At 33.6% G+C, this 19,390-nt stretch overlaps 1 protein-coding gene across 2 annotated transcripts; it reads left to right on the top strand.

Annotated features, from left to right (window-relative positions):
• Window positions 1–3,270: 3,270 nt before the first annotated feature.
• LOC131932599 (muscle M-line assembly protein unc-89) lies at window positions 3,271–17,548 on the top strand. Of its 2 annotated transcripts, none has more exons than XM_059289532.1 (8): window positions 3,271–3,492; window positions 5,237–5,295; window positions 5,420–5,539; window positions 12,977–13,894; window positions 14,805–15,033; window positions 15,337–15,434; window positions 15,696–15,899; window positions 16,703–17,548. In XM_059289532.1, exons 1-8 carry the CDS (start codon window positions 3,290–3,292, stop codon window positions 16,924–16,926), a joined length of 2,055 nt encoding a protein of 684 aa, XP_059145515.1. In that variant the 5' UTR covers window positions 3,271–3,289; the 3' UTR covers window positions 16,927–17,548. The 2 variants fall into 2 exon arrangements, with proteins under 2 accessions (XP_059145515.1, XP_059145513.1); XM_059289530.1 differs by having other exon boundaries at window positions 14,802–15,033.
• The last annotated feature ends 1,842 nt before the right edge of the window (window positions 17,549–19,390 follow it).

Here is a 19,390-nt window from a genome sequence, read left to right as displayed (position 1 = left end):
GCCTTCATTTTTATGGGCTCCCAAATTTCTCTTCAAATTATAGTAAATTTCACTTCAAAGAGATATTGGTGTGTTTTTTTTTACTATAAAAAAATGCTTTAATATTTGAATCAGAAGCTTACTTCATTTTTTTCCAAATATCAAACGTGAGCACCCAATCTAGTATAAATACTAGCTGTCATCGACTCCTACCCAGACATTGTTTACGTAAAGCCGACGCTACCTAAACTAAATAGTCCGGACAGCGTTTGCTTATGACAATAAAATGTGTTAATTTTAGAGTTAAAAAACACAAACAGCGGCAGAATCTGTCAAATGAGTTTATCATTGACGCCTTTTTACAAGCTTTTATTTAACTCACTTCCTCGACAGTCTGTCTGTCGTCAGTCGTTAGTCTGTCGTAAGTCTGTCTAGACCGAAACGCCGGAGTGAAAATTCGGACACTTCTACTTGACCGATACGGTTCACACTTGGCACGGGGGTCAAGACATGAAGACAATGCAATCTGAAATTAAATTTGACTTAATTGGATGCCTAATTAATTTTTTATGAATTAATTAAAATTTGGACCGAATTAGTAGGCATGTCTATCCAACCACACCACACGCGTCATCACGTTCAATAGCTGCGCCATCACGTTCAATAGACGCGCAATGTTTTTTAGGCATGTAACTCTATTGTAAATAATACATATAAAGTACTGAAAAAAAATTCATAAAAAACGTTTTAATTACAAGCTTTTATGTAATAATGCACTAAAAAGTAGAAAATAAATTATAGACTACTATTTAAATAACTATAAAGAAAAGCGTGGGTGTCTTCCTTAACATTAGTAAAGGTATCCAATAGATACTAAAGTGATCCACGCTTTTCTATACAGTTAATTAAATAGTAGTCTATAATTTATTTTCTACTTTTTAGTGCATTATTACATAAAAGCTTGTTATTAAAACGTTTTTATGAATTTTTTTTCAGTACTTTATATATTGCACATCACTTGAAAGTTGTTTTGTCAGATAAAATTAAAATAAAACATATTGTTAGGCATACATTGTGAGTTAGTTCTCACTCGCAAGCATTTAGACAAGCAACATTATAGACTAACCCTAGCAATCAATGAAAAACTGCCTGAACGTCTTTGCTTACCTGCTACCCTATTGAGAAAGGTATGAAAGGTGCTTTATATTTTTATTATTAGAAGTGGTTTCGGATATCATTTTTAAGGTACAGAATATAAACATCTAGTTAGTATGGATTTAAACTCCCTAGATTCATTTCTTAGTTGCCCATTGGGGCCTAATGATCATAGGGATTATTAGGTAGAATGTCACATAATTAGTTGTTCTCAGCAAATAAGACATTCTGATCAGTTCTAGATCTATGCCTTTAGTTTAAAAATATGAGAGGTACCAAACTGCGTATGGTGTTCTCCGATTTGAGCCTAGGATCAGAGCTCAGACTTTTAGGTTAGCAATCGTGCGTTCTACCACTACCACCTGTTGTAAACTCGTAACTTTTAATTTTTTTCAAAAAATCACAGTAGGCAACAAACCGTTAGATCCAATTAATTAGCTTTTAATTTCTTTGGTGACTAAGATAGTTTTATCTTGAGAATATAAGAAATCACCGTGTGTGTTGTGGTGCTTGGGGCAACATAATTATAATCTTGCTAAACAAATGAGTACATATTGGTTAGCCTGTTTGAATTCAATTTGCCGCTCATTGAACATAATTGACAGCTTTTTAAATTTTTAAGTTTTGTAGATATTGGTGTCGAATGTTCTTATAAGTTATAATAATCGATTATTATCTTGAATAGGATATATATATATATATATATATATATATATATATATATATATATATATATATATATATATATATATATATATATATATATATACATACACATATATACATATATACATATATACATATATACATATATACATATATACATATATACATATATCAGAGGCCCCCAAAATGTTTCAACCCGGGCCCCGCCCAAGCTTAAACAGCACCTGCAAGCTGTAACGGCACTCAAGTTATCGTGTTCATAGACACACATACACATACACTCACACATACGCACAAAATTGCAACACTATGTTTTTCCGACTCAGGAAGGTGTAAGTAAAAGGTCGAGATTGTGAAGTTCGATTTTTGTAAGATTACAAAACTTTCTCTATAATTCGTATACGAGAAAGTAACAACACAAATAGGCCTACTATCGAACTGCCGGGTATTTAACAAAATCTTTTAAGTCTTTTAATCAGTGTGTGCATACAATTTGTTTTAATTTTTCTAATAGGTATGTTAGCTTATGTTATTTTAAATGTTTCAGATTTTTAGTTATTTCTTTGCTTTGTCACTAATATTGTTCACACGTGTAGTAAAGCACACTGCGTTTTGACCATAACTATTTTAGAAATTATTTTTCTCAAACATTTAAATTTTATTGGCTATCATTCGCGAGTAACGGGTACCGATGGCTAGTTTTTAAATACTTAAATTTAAAAAAATAAGAATCTCGTAGAAAAAAGAATTGCACACCAAACAGCAAACAATGTGTGTATAATAATTATCTAATTAAGCAACAATTTTTGTCACAATACATTCTATTCAAGTCTAACATGAAAAGTTTAAAATAACTGTCTGGTAGAGGTGTTTGAAATTTTGCTCTCCGTTTTCCAACCGTGACGGACAAAAGACAAAGGAAAATAAATTCATATGCGTTTTTTTAATCGGAAAAAGTACTGCTTCCAGTCACCGGAAATCACTCAATATTTGACAAAATAAGATCTTTTATTTACATATGAATTTTTAAAATTTACAAATGAATTTATATATGAAAGTAAAATATGTTCCACTTCTGGTTACCGGAAACAGAAATTTAAAATTATACTTATATATGAAATTTCATCAACCTAGCTGTGAAACGGTACTCAAGTTATCGTGTTCACGTACACACACACGAAGACAGACGGAAAAAACATTTTCCGACTTAAGGAGGTGTAAAACGTCAACATTTGTGAAAACTTTATTTCATTTTTTTTTTTGCACGATTACAAGATTTCTTTACGTCGCGTACTAGACAATTAAGAATTATACTCGGAAAACTTTTTTGGAATAAAAAAAATCGCTACTCCCCAACTTCAAAACTCCCTGCATACGCCTCTATCGCTAACTAATTGTGCACGGAATAACTTGAATACATATTGAGTATATCAAAATGCATCATTGTTATTTTTGTTCAATTCAGCCAAAGTGAACTCGTCTGTCCAGTATGCCATCGCAAACAGAGCACCACGTCGGAGGAACTAAACATTTCGAATGTCGTGTCAATGGTTATCCCAGGCCAACTATAACCTGGTATAAAGATGGAAAAGATATTACCAATAGCTCCCGCTACAACTTTGATTTTACCAACGACGGAGTAATTTCTCTCGTTATACCAAACATCACAGCTGAAGATGAAGGACACTACAGGTAGATTTTTAAATGTTATTTTACTATATTATGTTATTTGATCCTATCTGTAAAGAACCGTGGCGTATGTGCTATTAAGCAGCATATACCAGGCATTATTTTTCCAATTCAATATCCATATGCAAATATGAATGTTTGAGAAAACACACAAAAATAAGTATTTATTTATTTTTTGAAGAATTAATTTTGAGTAAGTCTATATAGGCAAGTAATTGATTCAAATGGGACGTAATTGGTATACTTTTTATAACAAAATTTGTATTTTGGTGAAGGGTAATATATTTAGTGTGATTTTATTATTAACATTTTACGTTAATTATCATGGTATGTTGGAAATTAAAAATGTGTTTGGAAAATGATCAATAATGAGTTTTTAAATCATCAATCTAGATTTTTGTACGAAAATTGACACTTAAAGAATATTACACAATAGCGATCAAGTCAAGTTTTTAACTATATTAATATCATCCATAAAAAAAAATGTGTAAACCCCATCTTATGCATAGTATATCGCACTGTTTGAAACGAACATAGGCGCTAAAGCACTCATAGGATAGCCCTGGACGCCATATTGCACTTCCCGGGGAGAAGCATTTGCGAAATTTAAAAGAAAGATTGTTTTGCAGAAAAGCCCCCTTTAGTGTTCATACGGATTCCACGCAGTTTCATGGCGATCAGATGAAAGCTTTGAATGTACGTTAAGAACTCTCAGTTATAGTGAGGTAGAACACAGTTCAATGACAACCCAGGTGTCAGGGACGTAGAGGGGCGCTTTCGAAGCCCCCGGTCACACTACCGTAGGGGGGGGGGGCATACGGACCCTAGCTCGGTTATTCATCGAATGTCGTTTGCCACCGTGTCAATAGTGAAGGGTGATTCTTAAAACAAACTTAGGCGCCACAGTGCTCACTTGATAGCCCGGGGCGCCAAATCGCACTCTACCGGGTTGCCGGCGGACGCGCCTAATTCAATCTATAGAATGACTACAATACCCAAATCTTTTCCATAGTCTATCGCACTGTTTAAAACAAACGTAGGTGCCATGGCGCTCATGTGATAGCTTTATGGCATTCGTATGAACGGTGTCGAACAGCATCCGAATTTAATTACAGAGAAAAATCGCACCCTCCCGGTGTGCCGCCTTGCGAAACTTCCCTTGAAGCGTTCTAATCAACTCCACAAAGTTTCATGGCAATCGGATGAACGGTGTCAACAGCAATCACCTTTAATTTTTTTTAAATGATCGTATATAGAGAACAGAATTGCCACCCCAGCGAATTAGAATTTTTTTTTCACAAAATCCTCCCCAGGAGTATTTTCAACAACCTCCCAAAGTTTAATTGCGATCGTATGAAATGTGTAGTAATGCATAACAGACTAACAGACGGACAAACACACACATGCATTCATTGCTTTATATATATATATATATATATATATATATATATATATATATATATATATATATATATATATATATATATATATATATATATATATATATATATATATATATATATATATATATTAACTTCTTAAAGTTAATTTGTGTATATCATTTTGGGAAAATAACTTTGTTCTCTTATCTAGATAAATGCGTATTTTACAATTCTACAAATTATAGTGTAGATCAAGCGGAACCGACAAACAAAAATAAATAAATGTAGAAACTTCTCGAGTTTTTTGTATATAAATAGATAGATTATTTTTTATATATTTATTACTTTTTATTCCTTTGTTTTAGGTGTAGGGCTGAGAATTCTGAAGGTCTAGCTTCAACATCCGCTTATCTCCTCGTTCGAGGTACTGCCCCTTTTTTTGTTAAGATGTTTTGGATTTATTCTTTTTTTTCAAATTTCTTAGTGATCAATTACTTTAAGTAAAAAAAAACAACAGAATTCAGTATTATTAATTATTCAATTAACAGAATGTAGAGACGATCGACGTGAGACAACCAGCAGGTCTATCCACTCCATGCAGATTGATGAACTCATCGTCTACAGAGAGAGGAAGAAAATCTCCAGAGAAAACATTGAACAAACTTTTGGTTAGTTTTCATTCCTTCATTCATATTCTTATAAAACAAAGAAAAATCCATGTGTTTAACTTCATTATCTGAAATCATCATTTAAATTCTCAGCATAAATATACAGTCTCGATAATTATAATATATCTATATTTATCTCACGGGACGAGTGGTCTTGCGGTAGCGGTAGTGAGCTGGACTGTTAACCTGTCTCGAATTTCGAATCCGTCCCTGAGTCCACCCAACTCTGATGGGTACCTAACTGACGTTAGGGAAAGTAAATGCGGCTGGGCATAGTGCTGACCACACTATCTCTTCATATTTCGAGGTCACAGAAACAAGTGAACTCTACTTCACTTGCCCCATAGACCGTCAGGTTTGAAAGGGAAACTTTTTTATTATTTATATTTATCTCTCCCTTTCTCTCTCCCTCCCTCCGCCCCCCCCCCCTCTCTCTCTATAAGAAAGTGTGTTAACTAAATGTGTTATTAGCAGAATTAACCAAAAAATAAACCGGGAGCGATCTCCCCTAAACTTTCTAGAATATTCTCGTGTAATACTACGGGGGATGGCAACTCGGGATATAGACATGATTTTTAATACAGTTTTAATTACTTAAACTTAAAAAAAATAGAATAGAATCTCGTAGAAAAAAGAATTGCGCACTAAGTGAACAACAAATAAACCAGGAGTGGTCTCCCCTAAACTTTCTCGAATATTCTTATATAACACTACTGGGGATGGCAACTCGGGATATAGACATGATTTTAATTTCATTTTCAATTACTTAAACTTTTTAAAATAGAATAAAATCTCTTAGAAAAAAGAATTGCGCACCAAGTAAACGCCAAACAACATGTGTATAATAGTGCGGAATATTATTAGTAGGCCTACTTTATAAATTTAAATACGTTTTTTTTAGAAATCGGAAATAGCGTTAATCACTACTTCCGATCTACGGAAATTACTCAAAATTTGACAGATGGCAGAGAATTAGATCTTGTACTTACATGTGAAATTTCATTAATCAATCTGAAAGAGTACTGAAGTTATAGGCTTTTGAAAAATTGAAAGTAGAATAAGTTCCACTTCCGGTTATAGGAAATCGCTGAAAAGTTGATACAGAACTACAAATTTGATATAATACTTAGATATGAAATTTCATCAACCTATCTCTAACGGTACTAAAGTAATCGTGTTCACAGACATACATACATACATACACACACGCATAGACATACGGACAAAATTGCAAAACTATGTTTTTCCGACTCAGGGAGGTGTAAAACGTCGAGATCTGTGAAAACCTCGATTTTTTTGTTCGTTGCATGTATTACAATACTTTCTCTATACTTCGTATACGAGAAAGTAAAATCAAATATGTGTAGCAGTGTAAATGTCTCGACTGGAGTTTCGACATAAGCCTTAAATTCAGTGTGTGGTTTCAATAGTTTTACTTTCACTAGATATAGATCTGCTAAATAGTTAAACTACTAAGACCGGAGAAAGTATTGTGTGTAGCAACTCATTCCGACTTGGGTTATTAATATTTACCCCTAGATTTGAGGCAGGCCTTTTAATGTTTCAAATGTCCGAACATTAATCAGATCCTTCTAGATTTTAAAATCAAGTTAAATTTACAATTTTACGAACAAAAAATTAGATCAAAATCTTCCGTTTGAGTTCATCTAGGACTTTCGGACTCTAACGCAGAAACGAGAGTTGATATCCATTCTCTTTTTAATATATATATATATATATATATATATATATATATATATATATATATATATATATATATATATATTACATATTACTAAAATATTCAAAAAGTTAAACTGTAAAAGTAATAATTTTTCAAAGTTGGAAAACAGCCTTTATGTTCTTTGGGTCCTCATGCCTTGCTTATGCTTGCTTTACGGTAGCTACGCCGCTGCTCTGCATCATCAGTTTAAGGCAGAAATAATATTTATATTATTTATAACTAGATAAATGGCCTATTGAGGGAAAAATACAACTCGTGCTAAGTTGATAGTGTTGTCTTTTTCTCTAAACAGAAATCAAACCAAAATCATTTTCAAATCACCTTATTTTCAAATTTAAGTTGATAGTGTTGTCTTTTTCTCTAAACCGAAATCAAACCAAAATCATTTTCAAATCACCTTATTTTCAAATTTAACCGGAAACGAGAAATGTCATTTAAAATGGATTTAATCCAGAATCCGCATTTTAATTGGATTTAAGCTTGATCTACACGTAGCTACTGCACATTCATACTTAATATAGTCGTAGTCATAACCCTAAACCTTGTACATAAGCTAAAACTTGACAAAAGTCGTATTCGGAGTATCTTTAAGCGGTAATGTTAGTGTCTTTATTATCGAGTATCAATGACATCATTATTTTAGGCGTTAGACTTGTTTACTCTTTAATCAATGATGTCATTCTTTTTCATGTAGCTTTGAAAGAAACACTGATCGCATTTTTAGGTCATACAGACTAAAGGTAGACCCTACTTTCATAATCTAGACCCGTTTCCTACTTTTGGCCGCTAAACCTAAATCACGCATTTTTTTTTTTGGTAAATAAAAGTATATATTTCCTATATAAGTTATATTTCGTTTTGGGGAGGGGGGCTTAGACGTTCTACCGGGTCCGTAGAGATGCCGGAAAGAAACTCTGCACGCAAACCTCTTTAATAATTAGACAAATTAATTAGGTGGTAATGTCAGTGTCTTTATTATCAATTATTCATGACGTCATTATTATTGTATTTTTTTTGGGGGGGGGGGGGGGCAATGGCTTTTAATTGTATGTTTACTCCAGAATCAATGACGTCATATTATTGTGTGTATTTTTCCTGCTTTAAAATATTTTCTACTTTATTTTCCATGTGGCGTCACGTTTCGTTTTCCGTTTGACTGTGTAAGTTTTTACTTGTATTTTCTCTACATTGTTCACAACAGCTTGACAGAATAGACGAGATAAATAGCCCGTATATGGGGAAATACAACGGCGCTAGGTTGATAGTGTTGTCTTTTTCTCTAAGCCAAAACCAAAATCACTACATCAATTTCAAATTTAACCGAAACGAAAAAAGTCACTGAAAACTTATTTTTACCCAGAATCGGCATTTTAATTGGATTTAAGCTGTATCTACGCGTAGTTACTGCACATTGATACTAAATATAGTCGTAGTCATACCCCTAAACCTAGCACCTAAGCTCAAACATGACAAAAGTCGCATTTAGAGCAGTGGCGTGCGGAGGGGGGGGGGACGGGGCCCAGGCCTGGGGCATCCACTCCAGGGACGGGGGGGGGGGGGCTCCCATCGGAGGGATTTTTTAATTTTTAATTTTTGTAATTGAAAACATGTTGCTGATTGATTTATTAATTTGCCAATCTCACCTATATCAAAAACTAATTCGTCTATCCCTCGTTTTGACATTATACAGTCCGTATCGCAAAAATTACATAGTAAAAGCGGGCGTCAGCGAAGAGTATTCACAAGGTAGTCATTGATATTCCTTTAATAAATTCGGTCTTTATATTAAACTAGCCGTTGGTACTCGTTACACGTGAATTATCGGTCTATATATTTTTAATGGTATACATTTTTTACAAAAATCTATATATATAATTATCTTCTGGGAGACGCTAGAGAACAAGCTGTAAACGCGCTCCCTACCATCCCCACCCCTACATGGTCTTAGTGAGCTGTGGTTCACGCTATGTTTACAATCGTAGAGCCGGGTTTAGTGACGACTATTAGGGGCAGATAATTTAGTTTGAAACGATTTTAAACGTTGGGGGGGGGGGGGGGGGGGGGAGAGGGAGGAAGGGGGGGGGGGGGGGGTTATGGTCCTTAACGAGCTACTTATAGTGTTTTAAAGAAATATTTTCATTGTCAGCGTTGGTACTGTCGAATTCACAAATTATGAATTACTGAAAAGTAGAAAAAACAACAACTAAATAGCGGCGTATGTTATGCCGCGGGCCGGCTCGTATTTTATAAAATAGTTATTGGTCAAAACGCAATGTGCTTTACTACAGGTTTAACGATATTAGTGACAAAGAAAGAGATAACTAAATAGCTAAAAGTCCGACACATTTTAAATAACATAGGCTATTAATACCTATTAGAAAAGATAAAACCAAATTATATACATAATTAGTCAATACATAATTAGTCAACACAACACCATATTAAACGCACACATCGATTAAAAGACTTAAATGACTGCGTTAAAAAAACCGGCTTTTCAATTGTATTTTTGTTGTTTTTTTAAAGTAATTTGTATTAGTTTTGGCCGAGGAATCTATATACATTTCATAAATTACGTCTCGATAAGTAAATCTATAGATCTAAATTAAATTTTAATTAAATTGTTCATTTCTTCGTATTCTAACATTGGTGATGACGCCATTGGTTTTGTGTAGTTTTTATATATTCGAATATGCCTTTATTTTTTATTTTTCTTCTTTAAATAAAATTTTGTTTATACATTTACAACATCTACCATATTATTTTCAACAAAAGTCCGTATCACGTGTGATGTGATATCCTGCGAAAATAATTAGGATGTAGGGGTATCTTTTAGAGTAGTTTTGCCCATATAATTCCTTTGTACTAAAGGGGTATCTTTAAAGTAATTATCATGCCCATATTCGTTATACTAATTTTCAAAGACATCCGTAAAGTAATTATATACACATTTATTGTTATAGACTGTAGGGTCATCTTTAAAGTAATTATTCGTACGAGCCGGCCCGCGGCATATCATACGCCGCTATTTAGTTGTTTTTTCTACTTTTCAGTAATTCAAAATTTGTGAATTCGACAGTACCAACGCTGCCACTGAAAATATTTCTTTAAAACACTATAAGTAGCTCGTTAAGGACCATAACCCCCCCCCCCCCTTTTCTTCCCCCCCCTCCCCCCCCTACGTTTAAAATCGTTGGCTCTGCTTGTAAACAGTTAAAGTGAACACAGCTCACTAAAACCATGTAGGGGTGGGGAGGTAGGGAGCGCGTTTACAGCTTGTTTTCTAGGCGCGTTTGCAGCTTGTTTTCTAGCGGCTCCCAGAAGAGAATTATATATATAGATATCCATTATATTTTATTTTAAGGGCATCCAGTAATATGCCCACTTGGCTTTAAAATACATTTTAAAGGCATCCATATAGTAAGTATGCCCATTGTCATTTTGTATATTGTAACGGCATCTCGAAAGTAATTATACTTATATTCATATATTAAATTCAAAGTGCATCTATATAGTAACTATACCCATCATCATTGTGGCTATTTTAGGGAACATTTTAACGTTTTTATCTACATGCTCATGATAATACATTTTAAGTGCATCCAAAGGGAATTATGCCCATATTACTATTACACATTTTTGGGGCGCCTTTCGTGCAATACATGGCCTTTTGTAGTGTAATAACGCCCATACAGTTTTTGTTAAATTGTAGGGGCATCCCTCGGAATTTATTCATTTTCATGCATATGAGAATACTTTAGAATAAGAATGCCGATATTGTTTTTGATAAAATCTAAGGATAACCCCAAGAATAAGCATCAACTTAATATTGTTTTCGATACAGTGTATTGGTATCGTTCAGAATAAATGTGCCCTTTGTTATTATTATGTTTTAAATAGTGTTTCAGTTAAAGTATTTTGATTCTTAGTAGATCTATCTGTAAAGTTATTGGGGGCACATTATAGAGTCATTTTTATTTCAATTAATAGTAGAGTAGTGCCCATATTGATTAAATGCAATGTGGGGGTGGGTGGGGGAAACAGTTGTAGGGAGAGTCTGACATAGCACAGTGAATGGTTACACACCGACAGATGTAGAAGTTTTTTTTTTAAGGTTGTGGTGGTAGGGCTCGCAGCTTTAGCCAACCAAGGTTCACGTCTGTTATATTCTAGGTTCAAACAGTTTGAGAGTGTTTAGCCACACATCTCCTTAAAACATTGACGTTTTGACCGACTCGTTTAGAGATACAAATGGGAAATATCTCAAGTTCAATGCACACTCTCGCCTGTATTAATTACCCTGTAGAAATGCCCTCGCAGGCCGAGAGAAAAGCAGTCCATAAATAAAGGCGTATCCGACGCCCTAATTGTAGACACGGACAACTTTTTTTTATGGCCGAGGTCCCGTAAGGTAATACAAAACCGGATGAGACTCTTTTGTTGGACATGGCATACACCCTCCCCCCCCCCCACACACGACATGTCCCCAACTATTTCCTCGCCCCGAAGTTCCACCGATTAATACATTTGAGTCGTTTATTCCTTGTAATTTAGCCGCTTTCAATATTTTCATCTAGAAAAGTACAAAAAAAACATGCTTCTCTATATGTATTTCTAATTAAGCTTTATATATATATATATATATATATATATATATATATATATATATATATATATATATATATATATATATATATATATATATATATATATATATATATAATATATATATATATATATATAGGCCTATATATATATATATATATATATATATATATATATATATATATATATATATATATATATAACGTATGGGGGCATCTTGCACTTGTATATAAATATATATATATATATATATATATATATATATATATATATATATATATATATATATATATATATATATATATATATATATATATATATATATATATATATATATATATATATATAAACGTATGGGGGCATCTTGCACTTGAGTTGGCCCCGGGCATCTACATAGGTCTGCACGCCACTGATTTAGAGTTTCTTTCAGAAATTGGTCGGTTAGAAGTGGTAGAAATTTCGCTCGCTAGTTTTGATTAATGACAAAGTACGACAGGCAGAGGAAGCAAGTTGAAGTATTACTTAAGTAATACAAAACTCTCCGCATTACATCTAATCACCGATTAATAACGTTATTTAAATTTTCCGGTTGAACATAAATTAAAATTGAAATGTATAAATAAACTATTTTGGTGCATGTGAGTATGCTACATGTACTAAGGCGAACTGTCACGCAATGCAAACTGATAATATAAATTACATGCCTGATGCATTTTAGAAACGTTTCAAAAAAAAGTTTTTTTTTTTTTTAATAAGGCATTAAAAGGTAGAAAATAAATGATTTTCTTTAAATATATAATAATGAACTATTTACATGGCTAAAAAGAAAACGCTAAGAAGTGACGCTTCTGATTTAATATTACATTTTGTTTAGTCAATAATTAACGAGAAAATTTGTGTACTATTCTGCAGTTTTTATAACATAAGACAACTGAGAGCACTGAGAGGTTAAAGTATTTCTACTGTGATTATTGTTAGCAGTTTTTTTTTAAACAAAACACTTTCTATTCAAATGTTTTTTTATTAATAGAATCAAATGACCTATTCTATTTTAATTTCAGTTTATTTTTCTATCTTTTCTTTTACAGAAACTTATTTTGAGACAAAGGATAAAGACAGTAATAAAAATATATATGATGAGATGCAAAATCAAAACTTGAAATCGATTGAAAAATTAATGGATACAAAATCGGAATTGATTTCCACATCTGCAAATAAATTTGAAGAAGAGTCAAAGAAGATTAGTGTTGACATGAGAGAGAAAAAATATGAGATAGCAGAAAAGGTGAAATCTTCTACATTAATAAAAGAAGCAGAATTACAAGAAATCCAAGGTAAAGTTCCTGGAAAAGATATCTCTTCAGGTAAAACATCAAGTCAGTCTTCCTCTGAAGATGAGGGTTTAATCCTGGATAATTCTTTAATGTTCTATTCTTCTAAAAATGTTACATCGAGCACTCTAGCATCTCGAAACAGTTTGCAACAGAATGATTTGAAAGAAAGCAAAGATGCAAGACTAAAGCAAAAAGATTTAGAAGATAACAAGAAATCTACAAAGATTGACATTACAGAATTGCATACCACTGATTTAAGTACTTGTACTGAAGAAAGTTACATTGAAGATGTTGATGTGATAGGATCAGAAAGTGAAACTGGGAGTTCAGTTGATTCTGTTGTCAGTGTAGACATCGGCATTTCTAAAGCCCGGTTCGCCCAAGATGCAAAAAGTTCAAATACCACTTCATTTTCTGAAATGGGTAATGTTATTATGGAAGAAAAGAACAGTAACGTGCACAAAACTAGCTGGGTAGAAAAATTAGAAACTAATGAAAAGGCAAGTGTGGATAAATATTTGGAAGACAGCAGACCTGAGACTAATGAAATAGAGTTTACTGACAGATCTAGAAACCTGTGTGCAAGTATGGAGAAACCTATAATCTTTCAAACAGAGGAGAATGTAAAAATGGAGGCAGGGAAAACCTTGAAACTACAAGCAAGAGTTGAAGGTTAGTAGGCCAATCTCATCCGTCACTAAGTACTATTATTAGCATAAACATACCAAACTCAATGCATATGGTATCTGACAGAGAGGAGGGGGAGTAAAAAAAAGCGTCCAAAAAAAGCGTCACGTCATTTACGGATGACCCCTATCCAAATTATCTTTATAGACTTTTCGTTACATTAGTTAACAGGTTAGTAAGAAAATGGCATTAATATGGTTTGAAGCTCTTAACAATCAATCAACTAAATTTGTAATTTCAACTCTGAAATATCCAATGCTAGCGTGCGTTGCCGCTGTCTCAGATGAAAGTCTGACGCAATATCTTGAGAAGGGTCTCATCAATGCGTTACCGATCCTATATTGTCAGACGTGCAACCTTGTTTTCTAAAACTTGGTTATTTAAATGTTAACAAAATGCCAGTGCTATATATATGTCTTGGATAATATTAAATATTAAATTTGTCGGGGCACGGGTTGGTCTACACTACCGCCCAGCACTTCCCATGGCGTGCTGTATAAAATCCTTCAGTGTACGTTAATCAATGCCGTAATTTCGTAATAGTGAAGTAGAACACACTTCGGCGACCAATTTGGAGTCAACGATGTAGCGAGGCGCTCTCGGGAGCTCCCGGTTAAACTACCGCAAGGGCGCCGCGTACGGCCATTGGTTGGCTTGGTTTCATCATTTAATTTCGTGTACCACCGTAGGGGGAGGGGCGCCAAATTGAAAGTTTGTCCCCGGGCGCCAGGAGGGGTCGCTACGCCTCCGAGTCTTTGTATTATAAGTAAATAAGTTCAACATTATAATTAAGAACTTCCATTAAAATTTTAAAGTATTGAATTGTTCGAATTTCGAAGTCAAATAAATGCAGAGAGCTTTTACCTCTCATCGTTATTTTCTTTATTATTAGCAGCCATTAGACCTGAAATAACATGGTCAAAAGATGGAGAGAAACTCAAGGATGGGAAAAGAGTGACTATGATAACAGACGACGACGTATATAGCATGACAATACAGCATGTTGAAGAATCTGATGCCGGTGTCTACCGAATAACAGCGATAAATACTGCAGGGACAGTTTACTCAGATTTTATTGTAAATATAGTCGCTGCTACTACTACTACCAACTCATTGGACGTGAGGTTAGTAGGCATATATAGGCATATATTATATACTATATAGGCCTACACTAATGTATAAAAAAAGAAATAGGTCTAAACTAAACACGGTAAAATTGTTATTTTTAAGTTAAGTAGTATTCAATTGTATTTTATACGTTAGTCATCTCCAATCTATCAACAATCATGTTTCTTTGACCCTTTTTTTTGACATTTTATATTTATATTTAGATCTATGCCTCTAATATATATATATATATATATATATATATATATATATATATATATATATATATATATATATATATATATATATAATTTGTACAGCACCATTTCTGCTGCTCAAAGTCTTCAGTTTTCTATACGTCCTGATAGTATGGCAGTTTTAGAAAATGAAAGTCTCAAACTCAGTTGTGCACTAACAGGTATAACGATATAATTAGACCTATAGTCAGTATAGATCTAGAATGTAGATCTATACTGAAATTTTCTGTTGTAACAATTGTCTTTGTTATTATATTGCATCAATTGGCATTTAACTGTATTTACTATTTGAGATTTAGCTTTCTGCAGTATTTAATAAATGTAAGCCTATACTTTAAGAAATGATGTAGTAAATTTAATGAGTATTATAAGGTGTTTTTGATCCAGGGTTTTTATCTAATCTAGCTAATATTCACATCTAGATCTAGGAAAAACAGAAGCAAAAATATCATGGGAAAAGAATGGGAAAATGTTAAAGAACAGTGAACATGTGCAGCTGTATGAGACTCAAGGTATTTATTACCTTGAGATTCCCAAAGCAAAATATGAAGATGCTGGAGAGTATATGTGTGTTGCTGAAAATAATGAGGGAAGAATAACAGCAACTGTTGTTGTTAATATTCAAGGTAAACTAAAAAGGAGACATTTAATTACTTAATTAATTTAGGTATAGGGAACAAAAGATATAGGAATCATCATCAGACTTGTGTGATGCTGTTAACTTGTTCAAAGTACAATAATCTAATTCTTTCTTACATAAGTAAGTAAACACTGCTTAGGTACATCACCACCTTAAATGAATGTTAAGTAAATCTATATTTTATATCTATATTTTATAAGCATAACTAGTGGGCTACCACAGTGGCGTAGCGAGGTCGGGTGTCATCCGGTGTGGCACTTAATGGTGTCACCCCCACCCCAGAGGCGTAGCGACCCTTCCCGGGGACAAACTTTCAAATTTTCGATTTGCACCCCCCCTCTCAAATTTTCGATTTGCCCCCCCCCCCCCTTCAAGCTTTTCTCTATATATTTTGCTATTTTTTGCCTTGGTGTCACCCCCCTAAATGGTGTCACCCGGTGCGATCCGCACCCCCGCCCCGCCCCCCCCCCCCCCTCGCTACACCTCTGGGCTACCATACAATATTACCAAATCAGTTAGTCCCAAATTTCTAAAATATTAGGTGACCTTGTCTGAAGTCTATAATGACAATAATGACAATAAAAATTTTCCCTTGGCATTTCATTTTTCTATATGTGAACTAACAATTTTAAATTTTAGTGAGGATGCTTCACTTTTTGTTCAAAAAGTTATGTTAATGAAAATCAAAGTTTTGAAAAAAAAATTGAAAAATAAATCTTAAATATGCCATATTGGTATTTTTACAATTACTTCTAGATAAAAAAAAACAACTATTTCTATAACCTTTAGGTACTGAAAGTTCTGCAGTCATATTAGATGAGCAAGGAGCTGAAGATCTTTTGACCCATGCAATACCTTCTGCCAATGATGGTGCTATTGGATGCTCATTAGATTCATCATCTGATGTATATAATAATAATCTTTCACACTATGCTAAACTGTTTGGCATGGCAGCAGCATTTTCCCTAGTTGCTTTTGGTGTGAAAAAAATAATAGAAAATATTAACAAGTAGACTAAACTATAATGCAATGTTTTGTTCCTTAACTATTCAAAATAGCCTACAGTAAGATTTTGAAAGCTGAAGCAATTTTTTTTCTGTTCCCTTTTTAAAATTGTTCTTAATAGATGTATTATGGTTTTATAGTTCAGTTACATCTTGAACACATTGGTTTTAAACAGCACATATCAATAATTTTGATTGACTTTTTTTTTCTTCCTTTACCCAAGCTTAAATCTTAAAGTGAAGAAATAAAGGTTGTAAATTTTTAATTTAACATTTAAGAGTTTTGCAGAAAAATAAGTTTTTTTTTAATAAGAGTATCAAATTAGGTGTGGTTTGAATAATCCATAACTTTTTAGGGTGTTGCTCATTATGATGGTTAAGTGCATTCAATATTTTAGTTATTACCAGAATACTGTTATGCCTATTGCAATGTTAAGCCTACACTCATCGAAGACTTTCATATTTGTGTATAATTTATTTATTTTAAAGACCTATTTAGATATAATAAAAAGTGTCATGCATGAATAATATCTGCCAGTGGCGTAGCGAGGTTGGGTGTCACCCGGTGCGGCACCTAATGGTGTCAACCCTAGTAGGAAACATATATATATATATATATATATATAAATATATATATATATATATATATATATAAATATATATATATATATATAAATATATATATATATATATATATATATATATATATATATATATATATATATATATATATATATTCCATATACACTTGTAAGTATGTGTATACACTTGTGTATATGTGTTCAAATATTTTTTCTTCTGGAGGTATTTAATTTTTTACCCCCCCCCCCCCCTCCCCAATACCTGGATTAACATACAGTTTTTACGATTCTCAACCAAACTGTTTTCCTTAGGCATATATATTGCAACCTCAGATAATATTAGCGATTTGTATCTACATTCAAGGTTATAAATTCAGTTGGATAATCCATGCTTTCTTTATCATTAGCACGTTTACGTCATGGTGTCATCCCCCCCCCCCCCCCATCCCTCCACCGTGTCGGGATTTGTCCACTTTGCTTTTAAAAGACTATTTAATTCACTCTAATTAATAATTTAATTAAGTGAAATTATCATTTTTCTGTATATATTTTGTTATTTATGCCTTTGTGTCCCGTCCCCCCCCCCCCCCCAAATAGTGTTACCCGTTGCGGTCCGCACCCCCTCCCCCTCGCTACGCCTCTGATATCTGCATTTCTACAATGAAAACATGCGTGCAACTTCAGTTTGACCTTCTGTTTTATTTTTTTTCATGCATGTTTTTATAGTGTTTTAAAATATTAAACAACTTTTTTGGCAACCATTTTTTTCTTCATCTCATAGCAGGGATAGTAAAGTTTTAGATTACTTAGTGTCCCAGAACAAAGATTTGAGCAATGTGCTGTTCTTTCGCTATCACTTTTCCTGCCTCTTTTACATCAGGCCAGCATATGGGTTCAGAGATTTGTGATGGACTCTGGTCTAGTGCCCAAACTTTAGGACTCTATTGCTTTATCCCAACATTTTAACTGAACAAATAGGTTATCTATATAGATATGTTTCCCCTTTTTTCTTCTTAAAGAAAAATCTAAAGACAAGGAATTGCATTTTTTCAATTAATGCAACCATCCTAAAAATGTTTGGTTTTTTTCCTTCATAACTTCATAAAATGTTACAGAAAATTGAGCTGTAAATGTTGGTTTGTTGTTATTTGCTGTTATTTAAATTAAATACTACATAGATTTAAATGAAAGGTCTTATATCTATAAAATAAAAAGTATGTGTGTTTGACTTATTTACGTTTACTACACCTTTCAACCAATCGTCAAAATCTTTGGGAAGGTATTAAGAATGTTCCTGGGAAGGATTGTCATAAAAAAATACTTAAATTTTAGAAAGGTGTCACCTTAGCAGAAGGGTACAATTCAGTTCTTTCCTGTAGCATTCTTAGCACCAGGAATCCGTTCATTGGGCATCCTGCATAGGGCTCGGGGGTTCTGCTTGATTTAGCTATCAAACTGCAAAAGGGGTGCCTCAGGCCCAGCGGTTGAGTGACGTGGAGTGCTCCGGGGTCCAAAGTGAGCACTATAGCGGCTTAATTTGTTTTAGTAGCACCCTACACACGGTGGACTACTACATTTGATGACTTAACCGAACCAGGGGTCACACCCTGCTACGCCCCTGAAGTCTGCGCAGTCTAATTCACTATTGTGGAGGCTGATTCACATACAAAGGTTTTTTTTTTATACATCATGGTGCATCTGGGGGGGGGGGGGGGGTAAAGTGGACGCATCTAAGATCTAATTAACTAAGACCTAAGAAATATAGTGTCAACATCGTTTCCATTTAAATAACTCAGTTCTAGAAAAAAAAAAGGCTACACTTCCTAAAAATGCTGATAAATAACCAGTTTTTACGAAAACCCTCATAAAATTTTCTGTCACTTTGGTGTGTT

The sequence above is a fragment of the Physella acuta genome, unplaced genomic scaffold, assembly GCF_028476545.2.
Source record: "Physella acuta isolate Inbredline_101_S28 unplaced genomic scaffold, ASM2847654v3 ptg002228l, whole genome shotgun sequence".
Classification (NCBI taxonomy): domain Eukaryota; kingdom Metazoa; phylum Mollusca; class Gastropoda; family Physidae; genus Physella; species Physella acuta.
This window is presented reverse-complemented; position numbering and strand designations above follow the sequence as displayed.